We start from the raw sequence: 22465 nt of genomic DNA on the forward strand, positions 1-22465 counted from the left end.
ACGATCAAGTTCGATCGGGTACTATTATCCTTACTTATAGATTGTATTATCGACATACAGAATCTTGAAATGAGTGTCGTATCAGCTGAAATAAGATGAGTTGCACTTTTCTTGAGAGGAAAAACATGCACTTTAATTTGAAAAGCAATCGTCGCATGATTAAAGAGAGTTTAATGTCTGTCATTTGGTTTATCAGTCAGCAATGTATCATACATTTATACTGCCATCAGTCTAAATGATATACCCTATTTGCATATGAAACTGAAAATTAATTTTGAAGTTAAGTTGTCAGGGCGATGTACATGTGACCGTTGAGATATTTTTGCAAAATTTCTTTTAAAGGTTTTACCTCATTTTGTAATTTTATCATCTAACATTATAGTAGGACTAAAATGTGTCGTAGCGTCCTGAGACTTATCAAAATCAGAATTTCCGCGTCATGATGTTTGTTGTGAAGCAAGAAATTCCGATCGCAATTCATAATAGAAATAATATGTGTAAAAAGCGTTTTACAGTGACTGTTTTATATATTTGTTTGAGCTTGGTAGATGCAGACAGAAGCTCTTAGTGATTTACTTTGGTAGTAGTGGAAAAAAGAAACACTCTGCATTCGAAGGAATATCAAAGATTTTTGTAATAATTCGTAGGACTGTCTTTGTAGCTGCAGGGGGTTGCTGAAAATAACCGGTAATTCCAATCTGAAATATCATGATCATAATACCGCTGTTCAACAAAGCCTATAGGAAGAATGTTCCCTACAGCGGGTCTAACAAGCAGTAAGTTATTTCTGTCAGATAATGGAAAATCTTTATGCTCTAAGACATGCAGCAACGTTGATTTTAACAAGTCATTACGTCACTGATTCTGTTTCGATTTCCTGCGATAATTTGCTACAAAATGCTGTGCTGTACTCATAACAGCGTGATGAAAAAAATTCCAAACACGTTACGGATCGGTGTAATAATATGTTTTGATGCAAATCCCGCATAATCGAATCCGCTGGGTTTCTACCAATGATGGTTTAGCCTCTAGTTTCTTAACTAGAGCACGCTTTTCTGGTCATTTGTGAGAATTGCAACCGCGGTGGGTACCTGGAACATCTGCAGGCGTTCTTTGGCCGCGCCGTCGGCTAATCGCGACTCATCTGTCACGCACGGTGTGGCGATATGAACTTACAGATGCAGACATTATGAAGGCCCTCGCCTCCCCGACAAACGGAGCTACTGATTATATGCCTAATTCGCCATTGAAATAAAGAAATACTAGTAAACGAATGCACACCTGCGTCACGAGTATGCAAAGCCATAGGTTTAGTGTACCCCACCGCAGAGTTTGAACTGTACGTTGTTCAATAATACTAGCCATTCAAATTTACAGATATTTTCGTTGTGATAACAATAATGGAAAAATTGAATCCATGACGGACTCGATATATGCTATTATATCCAAAACTCGTGTGGCCTTCACGGGATCACTCGCTAAACGAGATGAAAATTGTGTTTGATTGCGAGTGGATTGTCTGTATAAAATGATCATCGGCTGCAGCTTTTCAGTGATTTCCAAGATGTAGTTTATGAAATGCAATGTTTTCATGGGTTTACTAGAAAGTGCGTGTTAACTAAACACTCCTCCACAGTCATATATGTTGCATGATTCCAGTATTTATGATAAACATATCTCACTGTTTGCATATTGAATACTGATCGATTATGAGATTAACATATTATTGCGTTTATTGACACTTTTTTGTAGAATGACAAACGTTTTGCTAGTGTGTACCAATCAAGGTACATTAATTTATAAAACCCATTAGGTCTGCGTTAAAAACTGATAAAAAGTTTGCAACAGGTGTAAATCTGTCAAAATCAGCGTATGGCTGACCTCGAATAAAGTGATTCAGTTAAATTATCCTTTGATAGTTGAGGGAGATATGATGATTAAAACTGATAATATTTGGCGACAAGTGTAAAGACTATGTATCCTGTCCAGATGAGCGAGTGGCAGATTGTGTATGAAGGTGTGCTGATCCGCGGTTGTTTTGTGATTTCTGGATAAATATTACTGGACAGGTCCAACATTAGAGCTCTGTCGTGACAAAGAGACGGGTCAGGCACAATGACATAGGCATGCAATGTCTACGGCATATGCAAATTGGGGCAATCAATTTTCCAGTATTATGGAAAAAACATCTGTTGTTGGCCATTGATTAATTCACGAAAAACCTTCACGATGTTTGGAATAACTCGATTTAATAACCACCCTGAAAGGGTACAAAATCCATGTAGTTATGGATATTTATAGGTTTTTATGGCCCACGAAATAATGTTTACATCGGTTATCGTCCGGAGGATTTTACATATTCTGGTAACGTATGACGATAACCGACTTTCCTTTCAAAGCCCGATCATGTCGTTCTATTGTTATGCAAAGCATAATGATCACCGTTATATGAAACATAATCACCAGGATGGTGACCTCGTTTGAAAGCAGTATTTGTCATTTAGATGAAAAGATCGACCCTTAGAAAAGATGTGAAATATTATTCATATGCATGTACCTTTGAAAAATTGATCGGTGTGTTTCGACAGCGACGATCTGTTCCGATGTTTAATTCACAGAATAATCAACATAATTACTCCATACTTCGTCCCAGATATGATATACTAAACCTCTGAGATGGCATTTTAAGTAGTGCATTGACAGTTATTCAAAAAAATAAAATAAAAAATAACATCAGGCATGCATAAATTACTTCAACCAGTTTCCCCCCCCCCCAAGACAGATGACCCTTGAACTCGTCGAATCTCGCACAATAATTTAAAGCTAACTTGATTTCATAAGGTTTATCATAGGTGATTCAAATCCTAATAATCGTACGAAATAAAATCCATGGCACAGCATACACGCAAGTAAATGAACCCATCTTTGAACAGCCACCAAAAAGAGTATTATGAAGTACAAATGGTGATTGGCAATCGCTTTGGAAGTCCTTACAATCCTACAATCACTTTCTTCACACAGTCACATTAAAGTAAACCTATTGACATACTTAATGATGCAAAAAATGAAGTAAATAGACACGATAACAAAAATCTAAACATGTAAAATTGGGACAAAACAAGTGTTATCGTAACGCTATGTACAGACGATACCTAATGCGCCTTTCAATTAGGAAAAATAAATTAACGATTTAGTGAATTGTCCATCATCATGTCAAATAAATTCCTCCTTGTTTCAAGGTATGGGAATGACAGGTTATCTGCGGGTAGAATGTAGGTTTCCGTGTCCTCGCATGGTGCATTGAACTCCTGACCTCAAACACGTACAGAAATTGCCATGTGCCTTTCTTTGACAAACAACGTCGCGTTAGGATGCTAATCACAAAACTCTTGAATAGAAAGTATATTAAAGTCTGATAGTCGTCACTGTCAGTGAGAGCTGATTTCGTCCGGGCGCCCTTGTATTTCCTGTTTCTGGCAAGTAACTTGTGCGTAATGCACTCAAAATAATAAATCCACAAAAAAGATGATCAAGAAGTATCATGAAAATTTATATCACCGTGGCCTCTCGCCCTTCCTACCCGTAACCTTGACTTTAGTAGTGTATGTTACCGATTGCACGGATGACATTGGCGGGAAATTGTGTCCGTGAAGGTGCCACTGATTGAAACAAGGAAATCACCATCTGTCTTGTCTTAGAAGGAGGTCTTATATCAACAACACAGAAGTCGAAGGCCATGTGAAGACGTGTGCCCTGGCGATGGCCGTCATGCAAAGGCGGGGGAGCCACTTTAATCTTAGAGGTGACTCGAAAAAAATTGGATCTTGATGAGAAATGTGTTATTGCTCTCAGCTTAGTGATCTGTGTGTTTTGGTATTCATGAAAGTATTGTCTCATCAAGCGTGCACGCGGTAGTGTACGAATTTCCAAACGTTATTCGCTTTCCATTCTTTTGAGCTAACAGCAAATTGGACGAAAAGCGAAGCAGCTTTTTCATCGGGTCATTTAATTACACCATATTTAAACAAGTCCTAATGAGTAATAATTCAGCGCTTTATTAGCTTGAACTTGCCTTTTGTTACGTCGTCTAACGTGTATTTGACAACCAAACAAAAAACGATCAAACGACTATATTGATGAAACTCATTTGCATATTAACAGTGCAATGTGCGACAAGCCTCAACAGAATTAACACATTCCCGCTTTATGCTACCGTCAATGTACAGCTCTTACATCGATTTCGTTTTAATGGTTGGTGATTTTGTGCCGCAAGCAATGCATACTATAGAATTCTTTCACTGCCAAATGTGTAAGTATGTTTTAAAATTGGCATTTTTATATCTATTTTCGTTGCATCGGCAATCCAGTAAATATCGCCGTTGTCTGACATGGTTAGAAACCTAAGCCCCCAGTGGAATCAAGCGAAAGGCGATGGCCGATGTGTAATATCACTGGTGTGTCACCGAAGTGCCGCAGTTGTGAAGCAATTTAGTCATATCAAGTCGTCTCACTGCAAAATCTCCAGTCATCCGCCAATATTTTGGCGGTATGTCTTTATGCAGATCTTGCTTGACTGCAGTCATCGTAAAAGTTGGGTTATTTAAAATGATTAAAAAGATTTGGTTATTTGACAGGCAGTTCTGGTTCTGTCAGCTCGACATTTTCAAACGCGTACAGTTGCCAATATGCCTGTTTTGACACAGGAAAATACAATTCTCAAGCATAATCTAGCTTTATCTTTCGGTCGTTATGAACGAGGTTCTCCTTTGAGGGTCAGATTCCGCTGTGTATTTTGCAGTTGTAGACTTTTTTAAGAGCATTTGTCTTGACAAAGAGTAGTTTAACAATGGGTGTTTGTATCCATGGGTACAGGTATGTAAGAACATTTTTATCTTCGGGTTTTTATATCTGTGTATTGCACTTTTTAACTTGTCAAAATCATTTTTTCTATAAAACATGGTCGTTGTTCTCCGGTGTACTCTCAGACGAAACAGTCAGGGAATGGGTATGAGGGTCGGTCAGGTTGCCGGAAACAAATATTATTCTTTTAAGGATGTCATAGACTTAGAGTGTAACATTGAGGGCAAGGATAGCGATGACGTATGGAAGACAACTGTAAAAATGTTCGCAAGAGTCTGCGGGCAATAACGTCATATAAACATAATAACTTCTTACGAAAAATACAGCAGGGGTTGATAGTGAAGTGAAGAGAGTGAGTTTCTTTGAATGTAGAGCTGCCATTCTGGTAAACTGTCGGGCTCAAGTACGGTGCAACGCTGAATACCTGAATTTCAGTTAATGAAAGCTTTTCTTTACTCCTATTATACGGAAAATTTGTTGGACATTGCGACAGTGCAACAAATCTTAGATATTTACATAAAATCTTGTCAAGTGACGATTTTAGCTCAGTAGGTTTTTTTAAACGCCAAGGGCAAATTAGTACAAAAACAAATGACACGGTCTACGGATCGAGGTTTCTTATGGGAAAGCAATTGCATAACACTTGATTAACAACCAGTTGAACTCAGAGATGTCTTATATGAAACTCCTTTGAACCTTCTGTTTTCCAAAATAGTAAATTTAGTACAATTAAGCAGTGTATTTCACGATGAATATCTTTCGAATTAGTTGCCAAATTTTAGGATTGAAGGAAAAAATTTATGCACGTCTTTCAGATCTAGTAAAGAGAAATAATGATTTTACATGGATATTGCTGGATGGATATTGCTTTTGTAAGCGTACCCTTTTCATTTACGTAGAATAATGAAATAATAGTATAACTTGAGACTTTTACGCATAACATATTTACTTTCTTTGTCATATTATATATTCAGAAATTATTTAGTCTGGTACCCTAATTTTCCCATATTCCCTCACAATGGATCACACATTCTCCAGATGGTACATGTACCGGTCCTGCCCAGACTGTGTTGGAGAAGTTATACACTGTAGAAATGTCACTTTTTTTTAAATATCTCGATGGAAAATGTTTGCTTTCATCGACCCTTCTTCGACGTAAAACTGTTCACACGATGCTATAATAATATTGACAGGTATTAGGTAACAGATTGGAAATACATCGTTGGGGAGAGAATGTGTACAACTACGTGATTTGGTGTTGACGTCATCACTAAATTGGCGTGGGCTGGTAAATAAAAGTACAAATACTTCACACTAAACGTCGATATATTACTTTTCGGACAGTCACCCCGCCCACAGGTGCTTCGCGCAAGATATCAATTCCCTACAATTTGCGATCAAACGATACACATTATCGATTACGTTACCGTGTCATAACTAATAATCATAATTCAATTCTTGTTGCGGGGAGATTCTATGCAGCTTTAGTGACGCAGAAAGATCTTGTAACAATTATTGATTTGTCTGACTTTTCTCCAAAGTCACGCTTTCTTATGAACGTTGCGGAACACAATTGATTTTTATATTTACTGGCTGTGGTGTGTGACTGTTTCATTCATTAATCACGAATAAGCGGCTGCCTGTATAGACTGGACGAACCATACTAAATTTATTCAATAATGTATACATCATTAGAAAATAATGAACGATTAGGTCGTTTGTGAAATTAACAATTCAATGGTCTGGTCGTGACGTTGTCTTGTCATATGAATATTTGATATTAACAGAAGACCTGTCTGTGGTATTTCGCGCACAACACGCGCGCACATAAACCGAAGTAAAAACACCTGGGTCATTATACTTTCTTATCAAGATTGTCATATACGGACAAAATGCTATCTTTTATTTGTAAACTTTCGAATGCACGCTCAGTTGCTCATGGTACTGCTTAATGTGATTTGAATGAATATGCACTTATTGATTCTGAATTTTGGCATTAATTATTTCATCATGTCGTGCATACAATGACGCCAAACGGTTTGTTCCACTAACGAGATGAGATATTTTGCAAATACATCGCACCTAGACGGTAAGCCTCAATTAATATTTCAGCGAAATAACTAAGCAGCCAAGCATTTTGTTGATCAGAATGGAATGACTTAGTGTGACACATATGGCAGTTTGCTAAAATTGGCAAAATTCAAAGATGTTTACATCATTACCCATTGTGAATTTATAACGTTAAGCTATCAGGCAGAATGACAAATGGGTAGTCAGCCATAGGTCGTGATACTCTTGACGTGTTTTGACAACACGTTGCAAGTGGGTGTTTTGTGAGTCCGTTTAATGGAGATATATTGTTATCGCATATCAGAGTATCGTGGACGCGTTCATCGACTCTTAAAACGGACGTGCTGATCAGGAAAATAACAGTCGCTTCCAACAGGTAGTAAAATACGCAGGTACAGCATAATATGCAAGTCGCGTTCGCTGACCTGTTCGCTAAAGTGTGCGATTGTTAGCATGAATGCCTTGACTATTTCCGGCCTAATTTCGCGTCGACCATATGCGAAGGGGTTGAGCACTTACGCGGAGTGAATAATTTCAAGATCGTCGTTCCTGTTGCCTCAAAATATCAGGGGAAAATATATCGTTCATGTCCAAATTTCACAATGACGCGTGCACCGTTATTGTTTTTTTCAAAAAAAAAATGCAATTTTCATGGCAACGACACCAATTGTAACGCAGTGTTATAACAAGAGGGCAACGTTTGCGGCTGCTTCAAGTAAACGAAAATAACTGCCGCCAAGCAATGACAGACTATATCCATTGACTTTGTTTGTCTTTTTTGTTTCCCAGGATTACTCCGAGATCTGGAGAGACAGCTGCTGTAACAGTCGATTATTGGTGCCGAGATGTAACATGTCACTCCTCCTGTGACTGGGAACGAGGACGGAATCGACTTGGCTGCTATCTGCTCTGCCGCTGCGATTGATAATTTCTCATACACAGGAGGTGATTCTACTACTTTCAATGAGAATTGTTGAAGATGTTGAAGAAGCAATCCCGGGAGAGAATCTCGCAGCCCTTGCACAGGTTTTAACAGTCGTTATTGTGGAAGCAGATAAAAAGGATACCGGCGGCAAACATTTCAGGGTGTCCCTGTATCTCTTAGGTCGGTACTCTGCTTTCAGTATTAGTCTGCTTTCAGTAATAATATCAGTCGATGTTTGTGCCATCGGACTGAAACTGAAGAGGTGCTAGCCACCTTTCGTTTGTTAGTTTGTTTTTAGTTTGCACAGCTTAACAGCCGCTTAACGGCACGTTCTTATGTAACGGAGTAATACGGGGAAAGACACTTGCAACCGTTACGTTTCTGTGCAGTGTCCGTGGTCAGTAGCACCCGTTCGCGGATCATCATAATAGCTATTGTAGAAAGAATACATAAACGGTAAAAATGGCAAAGGATCTCAAATGTGACATCAAAATGATGAATCAGCGATGCAAAGTTGAGGAAAATGCCAAAATCAAACTGCCGTCCAAGGAGAATTCCGTCCTCGAACTGGCATCGATGGAGGAAAGGAGGCTTGCTTTGCGTTTGGAAAGATTAAATCTGGAAAACAAATCTCAACTGAAGCACCTGGCCAGGGAGACCAGGGAGGTGCGCGAGATGATTCGCAAGCAACAGGTGCTGGACACAGTTGGGGTGAGTCCTCGCGGATCGATGGACCGACTGAATTTACCGCCCATTCACAGTCTGGACTCCCAGTTCAGAAAACGGTCGACCAGCAATCCAACATCGCCGCGCCGAGCAAGGCGACCCAGTCGGATGGACACCCCTGGTAGCGCGTTGAGGCGGTCAAGCCTGGCCACAACACCGCCGGCAGTTACCGATTCCCGCAGTGGTAGCAGAAGCCCCGGTACCATCTCGGTGAACGACCTGGGCAAACTGACCCCAATCATTCGGAGGGCAGCCTCTGGGCACAGCTTATCTGTAGCATCGCTGGACTCGCCAGACTCCGACTTGAGCGACAGTTTCAACGGGGGCTCGACTCCTCCAATTATAAGCGTCGAAGGGTGCACACATTCCCCGACGCCGCCTCCCGAAGGCGGGTCGCGCATTTCACCAAGAAGGCTCGATCGATTAGACTTTGCCTCTGCCTCGCCCCGTACATCACCAGTCGATTTGCCGATCGCAGAAAAAGACAACGGTTCTTCTTCGGCAAGCTTCGACGGACCATCCTTGGCACCGATTCGACAAACGTCGTCCGATTCCAACTTAGTCCTGCAGAGAGAAAGGTCCGAAGTCTGCTTGGACCCACGTTTCAAACGATTAGAATCCGTCCTCATACCGGGGAAATGCAAAGCCGATGAGGAAGATGGCGACCAAAGCGAAAATCCGTCCGATGGAAGAGCTTCGTCAGCAACAGGCGACGACAAAGTACACAAGGAGAGTTTTCCAGACGTATCTCGCAGTGGTCAAAAGCCTGTCAGACTTGTGCCTATAAGATATGACAGCAATCTAACGACAAGGGAAAAGACATGAAGAGACCGTTTATCACAAACATAACTACTTCACTTGGGTATATCTTCTGTACGTGCAATACATTAAGTCATTTTAGGTTTATATCTCTTTCAAAGAATAGCTTACTTTAATGTGGGAAATCGAGAAATATATGTACAAAATATATGTAAAATTTAATATATTTACAGTTATTTTAAAAATAATACCTCAATTACATAATTGTTTACACTAGCTAATTTGATATGCTAGTCGACACACTCATCGAAGCCATCCAAATGTGACGCGCTGTACGCATTATGCAAATTGTGTGTAATGCATTGCGCTGCATATTGTTACAACGCCTACAGCCTGCTTTACATAACAAAGTATGAATGACATTTACTCGAACTTCTTGGTTGACATGGGGCTAGTCAGTTTGAAGATTTAATTTCCGGAGTTCAGAGGGGTAATTGACCTGCGACCATGTCTTCATGAGATCAAAAATTATTTAAATGGGTAGTTTCGATGTTGAAGTCGCGGGTGACGATATTGGAATTTCTTATTAAGCTACCTTTCGTTTTACTATATTACAAATAAAGTTTCCAGCTTTTCGGTCTTGCCACAATTGCGGCCTAAAAAGGTATACGGCTGGCCAGGATATTTTAAATTCTACGTATATATATGATATACTAGAGGTATGTGTATGGCCGTCCATAATATTTACTCTGTTCCATTTATCCAATAGACAAGGACCACAGCGTGAATTCCCCCTGGAAAGCTATATTGCTCTGTTGAGATGGAAATTGCATCCGCTGTGTTTATACGTACAATAACAGCCATGGGAGTTAATTGACAAGCGTCCAGGTGTTTACATTTTCATCGGCAATCTTACGGTTATTGCCATCCTATTAAGCGGAAGTAACAAACTCCATCCGAGCACCCCTAACGTGAGTAACATGAAGAAGTGGGCCGGCAACAAATGTAAATCATTTAGTCTTACAGTTGCCTTTGTTCATTTTTATGTCACTCGAAATTGAGACATAGACATAAATTCGATCGGCACTACGTATTGCAACAATTTGAGCATCCACGTCCGAGAGAGAGAGAGAGTCAGAGAGAGAGAGAGAGAGAGAGAGAGAGAGAGAGAGAGAGAGAGAGAGAGAGTTTATCAAAAAATGAAATAAAGAAAATAATGATTATCACAGTCCTTGTCAATTTAGCAACTATTCCATATGTGACGGTTCAAAACTCGCAGTTAGCTTGGTAAGCCTTTTAACGATACGTGAAAATCATGAAAGTATTGAAGCAGTTTTTAGTAGCTTTGTCGATTATGGCAGGTTTTTCGGGGTTCTGGACCAACGAAAGGCATAATTCTGTTTGTTTGCGGGAGATGCAGTCTTTTCCAATGTTAACATTTCCTTGGCACTCCAGACTTCTTACAAATGTGATTTTGATAATAACATTGCCAGATGGCCACGCTTATGGTCAGTGTCCGAGCTTGTTACTGCCGCTTAATAAGATTGCAATTACTTTAAGATTGCCGATGTCAGTGTGGTTTAGGAAGTAGATTTGAATGAGTATGGGATCGCCCTCTCTAAAAACAAAGAACGGGTATGTTCTGAAAGGCAAGACTTTGAAGAGAAAATATATGTAATTCTGATAAGACTGGTTATTTTGTTTTGTTCTGAAAGGGCGTAATTTTTTATTCTTCCTGAGTTTTCTCAAAGTATGGTGAAATACCAAGTATTGGCCTTACCGACTCCGTGCGTTTGTATAATGCAATTTTATCGTCGGCAAATCAAATCAAATCCGGACTAAATTCAGTGACAGAACCTATACATCCTGTATTGAGGAGCAACACTTGGCATTTTCGCCTTGATTTGGGTAGCCAAACGAGAAACAGTATTTCACATATAGAACACAAATGCTAGAAAATATGAAATGTTATTGGTTGTACCTGGAGGAGCTTTAAGCAGACTTTGAGGACAAAAATAGTCAGATTCAAAATAAATTATCGTCGTCCAATTACACAGAAATAGATTGAATATTAACATTGTCCTAAGTTTACTATGCCGTCCAAAAGCAACTTCGGAACACCAAATTCAGCTGCCTTACAATTCAGCCAACTAGATAATAGAAATGTTATTGCATACCATTATAAGTATTTTGTAATTAGGGGTTCAAAGGGCCAAATATCTCAACTGGTGACAGTTTTCTAAGTGTGCCATGTACACAATGATCACAGGACTCGCTACAGTTTGCTCTTTGCTGAAATGATCATTGGAGAGAGGATGCCATCGCAATCAGCAGTGTGTGAGAGGGTTAAAGGTCACTTCATCATATCTCTATATTTTGACTATTCACTTTCGATCGCGTAATAAAATTATCATCATTTAACTGACTATTCAGTTTCCATCGCGTAATAAAATTATCATCATTTAACAAGTCTACATGAGTTTGCCTAGTGATTTATAAGTGTGTGTGCAAACTGGCATACAGGTCACTCATCTTGTCAGTACAGAACATAATGAACAGTCATGAACACATCAAAACATTTTGTACTAGGGCCGCACATATTGCCCTTAGGCTGCGTTCATAAAAAATGGTTGGGGCTGGAGGGATTTAGAGGGGAATTCGAAAATTTTGGGGGTAGTAGAGGGGGGACTTGAAAATTTTGCTCTGCCTGTAGGGGGCACTTGAAATTTTTTTTGTTCCCTTTTATGTTTTACATTTTCCAATTCCAAGTTTTTGTAGGTATACCATTTTTACGTCATCTAATTGTTGTAATGTTAGTGATCATTTAACAAAATCTAGAACCATTTTGTCACATTTCATGACTATTATCTCGAAAAAATCTAAATATGTGTTTGTTATAAAAAAAAACCAACGAGCCTAGTATTAACAGGGCAGAAGCTGCAACTGTTGATGATTTTTGCAATATTTCTATGTAATATATCAACTACAGTTTCTTGCTGTCTTCCTACAGGATAATCAAACACACAATATTAGTTTGTCGACAAAGCCTGTATGTATAAATATGTATTTGGTGATAATTCAATCAGTGACAGTCAAGTGTTAGTGATACAAATGCATAGTACATATACACAGGCTGTGATAGCAAGCTGAATACTGGACAGTTCAACATACTGTAGGGAGTAGAACAAGAACGCGGTGGTATAAACTGAACAAAAATATTGTCAAAATTATCAAAGTTAATACAGCTACTGCCTACGGGCATCGTCACTATCAGATACTGCCCTGCTACTGCAGTGTCACTGTCACTGCATACCTTGGCAGTGATAGAGATAGCTCTGACTCTGATGTACATGGTAGTTGAAGAAGAGTTTGTGTCAAATGACGCTCATGAGTGTGAAACATACTTGTACACAAGATTAGGCCAGAGAGCAACACATGGAAGACCAGGAGACTTTCTGGCATATGAGAATAAAATTAAAGAAAGAAGATGGGGTCACCATGTTCAATTTTCTAAATTTTCATATTCACGTCATAAAATAATACAAAAGTAAAACTTTGAACAGTAAAGACTAACTGAAAAACTATGTGACTAAATGGAATTATTTATTTTGTAACCAAATTTGCCATTATTACATCCAAAATTTCAGAGATTAAAACACTTATTTGATGGAATATTTTAACCTTCCAATGTTGTCAATTTTAAGTAGCATCTAATTCATATATGTCTTGTACTTTTGAACAAATTTTTGGTGGGTCACTGTGCTCGGTTTTTTACAATATGGCAATTATCCAGAATTCACAATTTGTATACTCACTCATGATCTTTATTTTGTGTGCTCTTCGGCAGGAGCAATTGACCTTGCCAGATTTGGATTAGCTAAATTAAGTTGGCTTGGACTGATAAATCCAAAAAGTACACTGATGCGTTTATAAATGAATCAATTTAAAAACTTGTCTTAGAAATATGACTTTACAAAGTACTAATAACAAGCAATGTTGAACATCTGCGAGCGGAATGGCGCAATACGTGTTTATTTTGTCTGCGCACACATCCTTTACACATATGCGTGCTTGTGATAGTTGGGGGACTTGAAAAATTAAGATCATATAGAGGGGGGCATTTAAAATTTTTTTAAGGTATTGAGTGGGGGATCTGAAAAAAAATAAGATTTCAATCGCGATTCCTCCAGCCCCACCCCACCCAATCGTTATTTGTGAACTCAGCCTTAGCGAACAAGAGGAGTTCAAAGATGTCGCTTGGTTGAACACATGGAAATGTAAAAAATATCTTTTAAATTTCTCTATGCATACCTACCTATACCCACCTACCTACCTACTTATGCTTACTAACCACCAGTTCAATTAAAACTACGATCCGACAAATATACAGTCTTAAAATGAAGTCATATAATTTATGGGTGTGTTTTTTTCGGAGTGCCAGTGCTAAAATTTAACGACGTTGATGGGAATACGTTTACTCGAATGAATCCGCATCGTTTATCAACAGGTTGAGTCAACAAAATAAATCCAAATTACCGCAAGCATATGGTTTAATTCCCTTCGGAAATACTGGACACATGGGGAGCGATGTTGAGTTTGCAGTTTGTCACCCATCTTGTTGTGACAGATCCGGTAAATCGAATTGATGAATAGTGCTTTCGACAAGATGGCGCTAGTGAGCTGATCGAATGCTTGCACGCGGCACATTTCAGGCAGTGTCACCAAACTGGATTGATGCTTATTAGCAAGTATCCAGCTCAATGACGCCCGTAGTCACGACTGACTTTCATTACAAAACGACAGGGGCCATGACGAACTTATTCGCTAAAAGCGCTTTTATCCACTGATATTGAATTCATAAAAACCACTATGCGCATTTCAATTCCGTGAATAAATGTGTGGCCACGATTCATTATATTCAGATATGCAACTTGCTATTTACTGAAAAATAAGGTATCACAAAGCGATTACATTCAATCAAAGACGTAATCCAGTAAGTATCCTTGGCGTATGTTTTCCTCAATGCCCTTCTTCTATGACGTAAATATTTGTGTGGCTGATGATATGGTAATGTGTTGATGACAATGATTTGCTTTTCAAAAGTTTCACAGTTGGAAAGACGGTGGGTTTCACCCACTTAAGTCTCTTGACTAGCATGTTTGTTCCACATTTCCCAGCACTCTTTCCAGGTTGGTATCTTGCGGCATATTACTGTACGGCTACGGGCAACGACCTCCAAACTCACATATGCCGAAATAGGAGAAAAGCCAGCTACACCTCAATTAGACGTCAAAAATGCCATGCTGAATCAAATCTTGATTTTTTTCTGCGATGGCTTCAACCCAAATCAAAAGTCAAGCGGTTTGTGAACGTGATATGTTATTAAATCCGTGAGTATTTGAGAATAAAATCCAAGGGTGGAAATTTGTCTTAATATTCCAAAAGCCCGGTGTCTTTGACGTATGCATGCTTTCAAGTAAAATGTACAAGGTGATATTATGGCGGAATCCATTCATGGCCAACTCCATTTCTATGCAAAGGGCATCAGTTTGCGGATGAAGGCCACGGAGCGTTTAACTCATATTCACGAAAAGATACGCTCTCCTTGACTTCCTCTGACGATTCTTACTGAGCACGTACAGCAACATAGGCTGTCCAATACATATCAATACGGTACAGAAATTCCATCACATATTCCCATATATTTTCTCTCGATGACAATAACATTTTTTGCATTGAAATTTCCAGTATTCGATGTCTCTACGTGATTCGGAAAAAAACACCCCATGTGTATTGACATACCACGATGAAGTGTCTATACATTTCGATGATTATTTGGCGTAAAATGAAGATGCCCTTCTTTATCAGTTTCGTAACAATGGTCATTGACAATCGAAAATCAAAATAACTGAAGTTTCCTTTTTGATTTGTTCATGTGTGCATGTATAAATTGTGGTAATCTTTCCACATCTATGACGCGTACAGAAAATCATAGAGCAGTTATACGCCAAAGTATGTGCAGCATGCAATTTGTCGGCACAGAGAGGCCCTCCCTGTGGAATGTTTAGCCTAAGAAAGCAGTCCACGATAGAAGTGTTCTGCACGGTCAAGGGAAAATAACAAAATCGCCCCTCATAAGAAGATCGATATTCGCAAATCATCACGGGATACATCGCACCACCGCACCACAATAAACACCGGAAGGAAGGCCACGATGTCTCTCCCCGTCAGATTTTTTTTTTCATCAAGGCGCTGATTGAAACGATGACCCCCACACTAACCTCTCTCAAAGCTGTTTCGTCGTGAGTTAAATTGCCAGTATGTGTGTGTATTCCTCGCATGCTAATAGCTGCTTTGCGAGTCTTCTGATCAAGTTTCTTGTAATCTGCGATTTCGTTAGCGTTTCTCAAACACTCTGTACTGCGAAAACGTAAAACGTAATCGAAATCGGACATTGTGAGACTCAATGTAAAGCTTGAGATAAAGAAACGAAAATCAAATTTACCGCTGTTATGAAGATTGGCAGCCGTGAAAATCCAATTCTCCAAGTTTGCTTGCCTACTGCAATTGTAATTTTTCTCACAGAGGGAAATATTTTGAATCGGTATTTCACATACGAGAGCTCTTATTTCCAGGGGGTGTGCAACATTGCAGAAGTTTGTTCCATTGTTTTAAATTAAACGAATTTATCATATTTGCTGGCTATATTAGTTTCTCTACAGGGATTGAGGAACACTCGCTCATTTTTTTTTTTTATTTCAAAAGGTTTGTTTTCGATCGGTTGTAAACAATGATTTCATCTGGAGACAAAGCACGCCTAGTTTGTCGTAAGTGACCTCCGAGCGTACGGGCCCTCTACAATATCTAGATGCACCTCATCGTCATAGCTGCAACATTTAAATTATACGATGTAGATTATAACAGACATGTTTTAACTTTCATCAGTCACCATGGTACCTTGAATACAGTGTTTACTTTGGTCGTATGGGTCCCATACGGGCGCAGTTCCGACGACTGTATCCCTTTAAGTTCCAGCTCTATCCGAAACGAAGTCAATTGAAACACACACAACCGGTACCTATGTCAACGTATGTAAGGCTAGAGGGAAATAAATAGTGTTCCTCGAACTTTTGTCGCAAAGCTACACAAGCGGCTGCGATATATTTTTTCGAACGAGCAAAATCTCCCACTAGTTATATTGTTGCTGATGACTTGGAGTGTAGATTTTACAAACTGTCCACAATAATAGAGGCATTACAGATACAGGCAGTGTTGACAGAACAAATTCTGAACATTTCCACATGCTCCTAGAAGAATTAAAAAACTGTAAAAAAAATGCAAAACAAAAATGCCCTAATAGTAAAACGTCCTCCAGGTTGGGGTCTAACATTGGTACCTTTCCATAAGTGTATATTCGCCTCAATTTCTAAAGCAAAAAATCCGAATTGGTCAAAGTAGAAGCATCGACGATCGAGGAATAATTATTCCTCCTGTCCTAATAATGTATGTATGTATGTATGTATGTATGTATGTATGTATGTATGTGTGTATGTATGTGTGTATCTGTGTATCTATGTATGTATCTATGTATACTTTTTTAGTAAACACAAGTATGCAAGTATGTTTACATATTTTTATATGCATATATGAGAGAGAGAGAGAGAGAGAGAGAGAGAGAGAGAGAGAGAGAGAGAGAGAGAGAGAGAGAGAGAGAGAGAGAGAGAGGAGAGAGAGAGAGAGAGAGAGAGAGAGAGAAAGAGAGAGAGAGAGAGAGAGAGAGAGAGAGAGAGAGAGAGAGAGAGCGCGCAAAAAGGGCTTATTGTTTTCAGGGACATCTTGGTGCTGCTTGCAGGGCACATCATGCGGTGTTTGAACTCTACTCTCCGAACAGCATGACCTGAGATTAGCAAACCGTCTTTGCGGCTCACGGGTACAGGTTTGATTTTATTGTCAGTCTGTGCACTGCGGGAAAGCCACGAGGCAATCACTGATGTCTATAAAGGCCGTGTACACTTCATACAGTCGTTCATCAAACACAATACATGAAAGCTTTAATACTCTGTGAAATGGCATATAAGCTTAGGTTTCGCATATCTTATTTATCATGTATGACTATTTCGGATGGAGATTTGGTTCATATATCAAAAATAGATAATTCACCTCGCAGATTAGGTTTATCACAAAATTCAAACCCGGGGAACACCAATATGCATACCTGAATACATTGCTGAGTCCTGTGAAATATGCTGTATTTACATTGCTTTGTCTTATGCATGAATTATATGAACCAGATAAATGCTGGGCCTGGGAAAAGATAGTAACAAGATAAGAACAAACTTGGTCTGCCATCAAATTATTTGAGCCACTTATCGAACTCGCTCTGGACCGCCTGTTTGGGCGTCAACACACAAGTTTGATCTGGTGTAAAACCTCGGCCAGCTCTGAATCAACCTCCTGACCCGACTTATATTTGGCCTGCCCAGGGCCTGTACCCAGAACGTTCACATTGTTTTGTTTTGTTTGTCAAACCTCAGCCGCCCCAGATTCAGGCGACCTTTGAAGTATGAATGTAGTAACGGTTTCTCTACAGCTTGTATGAAACTGCCATCGATCGCGCACTAGATGTCGTCCTTCGATAACTAGATAATGCTGGGTAAGCACGGTATAATATAATTTGAGTAATTGTCCAATATACGGTACTTGTGGCATCGTATATCATTTTTTCACCAAGCCTTGAATATTTGCACTCTAGTATGCCAGCCACGTCAGCTGGTTAACGACATTTTGTTGTGAAAAAATTAAATAAAAAACACGACGGCCTTGTATTGAAATGAGAATATTTACGACCAGATTAATACCCTTGCACTGACACCCACGCAGTGGATATCATCAACACTTCAAAATCGAATCATCTATCTACATTACCATAGATCCAGCAGAAGCTCTCAGAACTGCTATATAGCCGCAGGGTCGCCAACGTGGCCTTTCATCCTACCCTTATTCTTGCACGTGAATTAGCGCTTGGTCTTGGCGAAGTCTGTTTTCACCTTAGGCGGATTATGACAGCGGCAGTATTGATGAAAGTTGAAACAAGTCAAGTTTCACATTCACGTACAACACACACCTGTAAGCTGTAGGGATGAAGAATTCGATTAGAATCGATTTCAGATTTGAGATTCAGGTCTAGCTTTCGCTCAACTAATACAAGTCGCTAAAGACGAGAGGTACACACATACAAACACATATACGAGTGACACACACTCACATAATATATTACATATTTTATATAATATATATTTTATATATATGTTTGTGTGCGTGTGTGTGTGTGTGTCCTTGTGAGAAGTTATGGTGCTCGATGCAAAACGTAGAACGTTAGATAAAAACACAAATTACTTCAAATGCAGAGTAAAAACACAAATTACTTCAAATTTCTCTCTCTCTCTCTCTCTCTCTCTCTCTCTCTCTCTCTCTCTCTCACACACGCACACACACACACACACACAGATGTCCCATTTCAAATGAACAGCTGTACATTTCTCAATGAAGAAACCATATTTTACAAAGAAATGCATTTTCACGCATTATTCGGTTGATTTTAACGTTGCGTATCACATCCGTGCGGGTGGTGTGGATGACGCGTTAACGGACGATTAAACGCGGTTTCACGCGTGAACTGCGTATACAATGGACACGATCGCAACGCTGATTGAAGTCACAGAACTTGAAAGGATGAAGGACGTGGTGTGGAATGTGAATAGTGTACACAGGTGACCAGACTGCCATGGTTGACTGGATGTTCACGGTTCAATACGTGTACTTTTGAAAACAGTAAAGTAGCGTCGATGGTTGAGGCTGACAACACAATGACAAACACAGAAAACTCTGACTGAATAACAGTAAATAATAAATAGAAAAAATAAAAGAATAAAACGGTCATAAAAGAAAAAGAAGACTGAATAAACATAAATATTATAAGTAAACAAAAAGAAAACAAGCAAACAAACAACTGACGGATCAATTGTGAGACTAAAAACGGCCGGAAAATAAAAAAATAGACAATAGAAAAAAAGCCAAACAGGTAAACAAAAAAAAACAAGTAAACAAATACACGAATAAACGACTGGAGGATCGTTAGACTTCCATGCGACAGACTAGATTCGTATCCGTATACTAGATTCACCTTGCTATGGGCATGGTCCTTCTCTCTACATACTCTGAGAGAGGTGGATTTTTGCTCCGATTCGGGAGCTCAATTTTTGACAAGAATTTACTTATCGAGTTGAATTCTGATTGTGGGCTATTTTTCATGCTGCAAAGTTGTGAGTACGAAAATATCGGCGATTACCTTTCGTTAGTTGTGCGGAAGCGCGCACCCCCGAGCGCGCGTGTGAAATCAGGAAGGCATTATTCCCCTGAGAGTTCACATAGGACAACCGTCGATTTGTATATAGTTACAATGACGTCATCATTATGTTCACGGGGGCCATCCAATGCAAAGAAACCTTATTTTTGCTCACAGTTTTACATAGCACATGGTCAAATGACCAGAATTAAGATGTTCAACATTTCCAATCACAAATGGATAGTATCACAGCCGGGCGCGTAATGTTGTGAAAAAATTTATAGTGTCTTCTTATACTCTTGAAGTTTGATTTATCAGTGAGAGTAAGAATGGGAAGGGGCGAACAAAGAAAGCAATGTCAAGACAATAAAAGGAATAAAAGGAAATGTGACGAAGGCTGTTAAGTTTTATCATGTGGTTACACGTACGCCAGAAATGCTTTAAAACTGAGTACCAATCACAGGGCAAAAGTTTCATTTTTTCGAACCGATTCAAATTCCTGAAACCATTCTTTGCCAGCATGGTATAAAATGGTCCACACTTGTAACGATTAGAGTCAGGAACATCACTTTTGAACAAATGGAACGCCCCTCGGAGACAGATATTCGGAATCTCAAACTTTTACAATACTTTTTGTTTACAACTTGTGGGGGCTCATTTTGAAGCTCATGGAGTAAGTGTCAAATTTTTCATAGTGACCGCTGATTGTTATTCTTAATTTCGAAAGGGCCCGGGGTGGTTTAAAGTTTCCTTACGGAAAATCTGAGCAAAAGTTGAAGTCTTTCAATTTCGAGGTACAGGTAGTCTGCACCTAGAAAGTGAAAGACTTTTCCTCAAACTTTCCCCAAGGTAACTCTCAATCATTCTTCAAAAATCAAGAATAATTAAAGCTGCAAGCAGCGTTGGCGGGGCCCAAGCGGTTAACATGGTTGAAAAATCTTGCACTTATGATATTATGTGCAAAATTCGAGCTTGAAAAAGTAGGATTTTGAACATCATCTACAGGTTACTGTATGTTTCACTTGGAATTTTATATTTTACGGAAAATCCAATATGGCGGCCAAACCACGTGACCGATCAAAACGCCTTTCGCAAACTTGAAAGAGATCACACTTAAGATGTTACATGTCAAATTTCAGTCGAATCGGGGTGTTGGTTCTGGAGAAGAAGATTTTTGAAGATTAAATCACGATTTTCGCAAAAATCCAATATGGCGGCCAGACCACGTGACCGATCAAAACGCCTTTCGCAAACTTGAAAGAGATCACACTTAAGATGTTACATGTCAAATTTCAGTCGAATCGGTGTGTTGGTTCTGGAGGAGAAGATTCTTAGAGATTAAATCACGATTTTCGCAAAATGCAATATGGCGGCCAAATCACGCGACCGATCGAAATCTTTTTCACAAACTTCAAAGAGATCAATCTAAGGATGAAATGAGTTAAAATTTCAGCTCAAACGGTATTTGGTTCTTGAGAAGAAGATTTTGAATGATTAAATTGCAATTTTTGCAAAATCCAATATGGCGGCCAAATCACGTGACCGATCCAAATGTTTTTCGCAAACTTGAAAGAGATCACTCTAAGGATGACATGAGTAAAATTTCAGGTCAAACAGTGTTTTGGTTCATGAGAAGAAGATGTTTGAAGATTAAATTGTGATTTTCGCAAAATCCAATATGACGGCCAAATCACGTGACCGATCGAAATGTTATTCACAAACTTGAAAGAGATCACTCTAAGGATGACAATGAGTAAAATTTCAGCTAAAACGATGTTTTGGTTCTTGAGAAGAAGATTTTTAATGATTAAATGGGTACTTTAAAAAATCCAATATGGCGGCTAAATCACGTGACCGATCAAAATCTTTTACGCAAACTTGAAAGAGATAACTCTAAGGATGACATGAGTAAAATTTCAGCTCAAACAGTGTTTTGGTTCTTGAGTAGAAGATTTTTGAAGATTAAATTGCGATTTTCGCAAAATCCAATATGGCGACCAAATCACGTGATCGATCGAAATGTTATTTGCAAACATGAAAGAGATCACTCTAAGGATGACATGAGTAAAATTTCAGCTCAAACGGTGTTTTGGTTCATGAGGAGAAGATTTTTGAATATTAAATTGCGATTTTCGCAAAATCCAATATGGCGGCCAAATCACGAGATCGATCGAAATGTTATTTGCAAACATGAAAGAGATCACTCTGAGGATGACATGAGTAAAATTTCAGTTCAAACGGTGTTTTGGTTCTTGAGAAGAAGATTTTTGAAGATTAAATTGCGATTTTCGCAAAATCCAAGATGGCGGCCAAATCACATGACCGATCAAAATGTTATTCGCAAACTTGAAAGAGATCACTCTAAGGATGACAAGAGTAAAATTTCAGCTCAAACGGTGTTTTGGTTCTTGAGAAGAAGATTTTTAAAGATTAAATGGGTATTTTTCAAAAATCCAATATGGCGGCCAAAGTCACGTGACCGCACGCCATTTTATTTACAAAATCTGAAGACCTTAGGTCATGCTTCCTTCAGAAAAAAATTCAAATTTACCAGACCCCTAGATCATCAGGAGAAGCCGTTTTTAGGTTTTTGAAAAATCCAATATGGCTGCCATGTCACGTGACCAATCGAAATTTGCATACCCAGGTGCACGAGACCTTATAGGTACCTATTAGCCCTGCAAGTTTTAGAAGTCTGCGGTGAGCGGTGTTTGAGTTCTAGGTCACCAAAAAAGGAGCGGAAGAACGAAAAGAAGAAGAAGAAGAAGAAGAAGAAGAAT

General features: G+C 39.1%; 1 protein-coding gene across 4 annotated transcripts in view; it reads left to right on the plus strand.

The window, feature by feature from the left end:
* LOC139145477 (uncharacterized) overlaps positions 1–11813 on the plus strand; it is a 37677-nt gene extending 25864 nt beyond the window's left edge. Inside the window, exons 1-2 of one of the 4 annotated variants that reach the window (XM_070716679.1) lie at positions 4192–4309; positions 7720–11807. In XM_070716679.1, the coding sequence (XP_070572780.1) occupies positions 8318–9406 (1089 nt within the window). In that variant the 5' untranslated portion in view covers positions 4192–4309; positions 7720–8317 and the 3' untranslated portion in view covers positions 9407–11807. Of the gene's footprint in view, positions 1–4191; positions 4310–7216; positions 7307–7719 lie in introns of those variants that run through there. The other 3 variants (XM_070716680.1, XM_070716681.1, XM_070716678.1) reach the window with 3 other exon arrangements.
* Positions 11814–22465: the final 10652 nt, after the last annotated feature.

Source organism: Ptychodera flava, chromosome 12 (assembly GCF_041260155.1).
Source record: "Ptychodera flava strain L36383 chromosome 12, AS_Pfla_20210202, whole genome shotgun sequence".
Lineage (NCBI taxonomy): Eukaryota > Metazoa > Hemichordata > Enteropneusta > Ptychoderidae > Ptychodera > Ptychodera flava.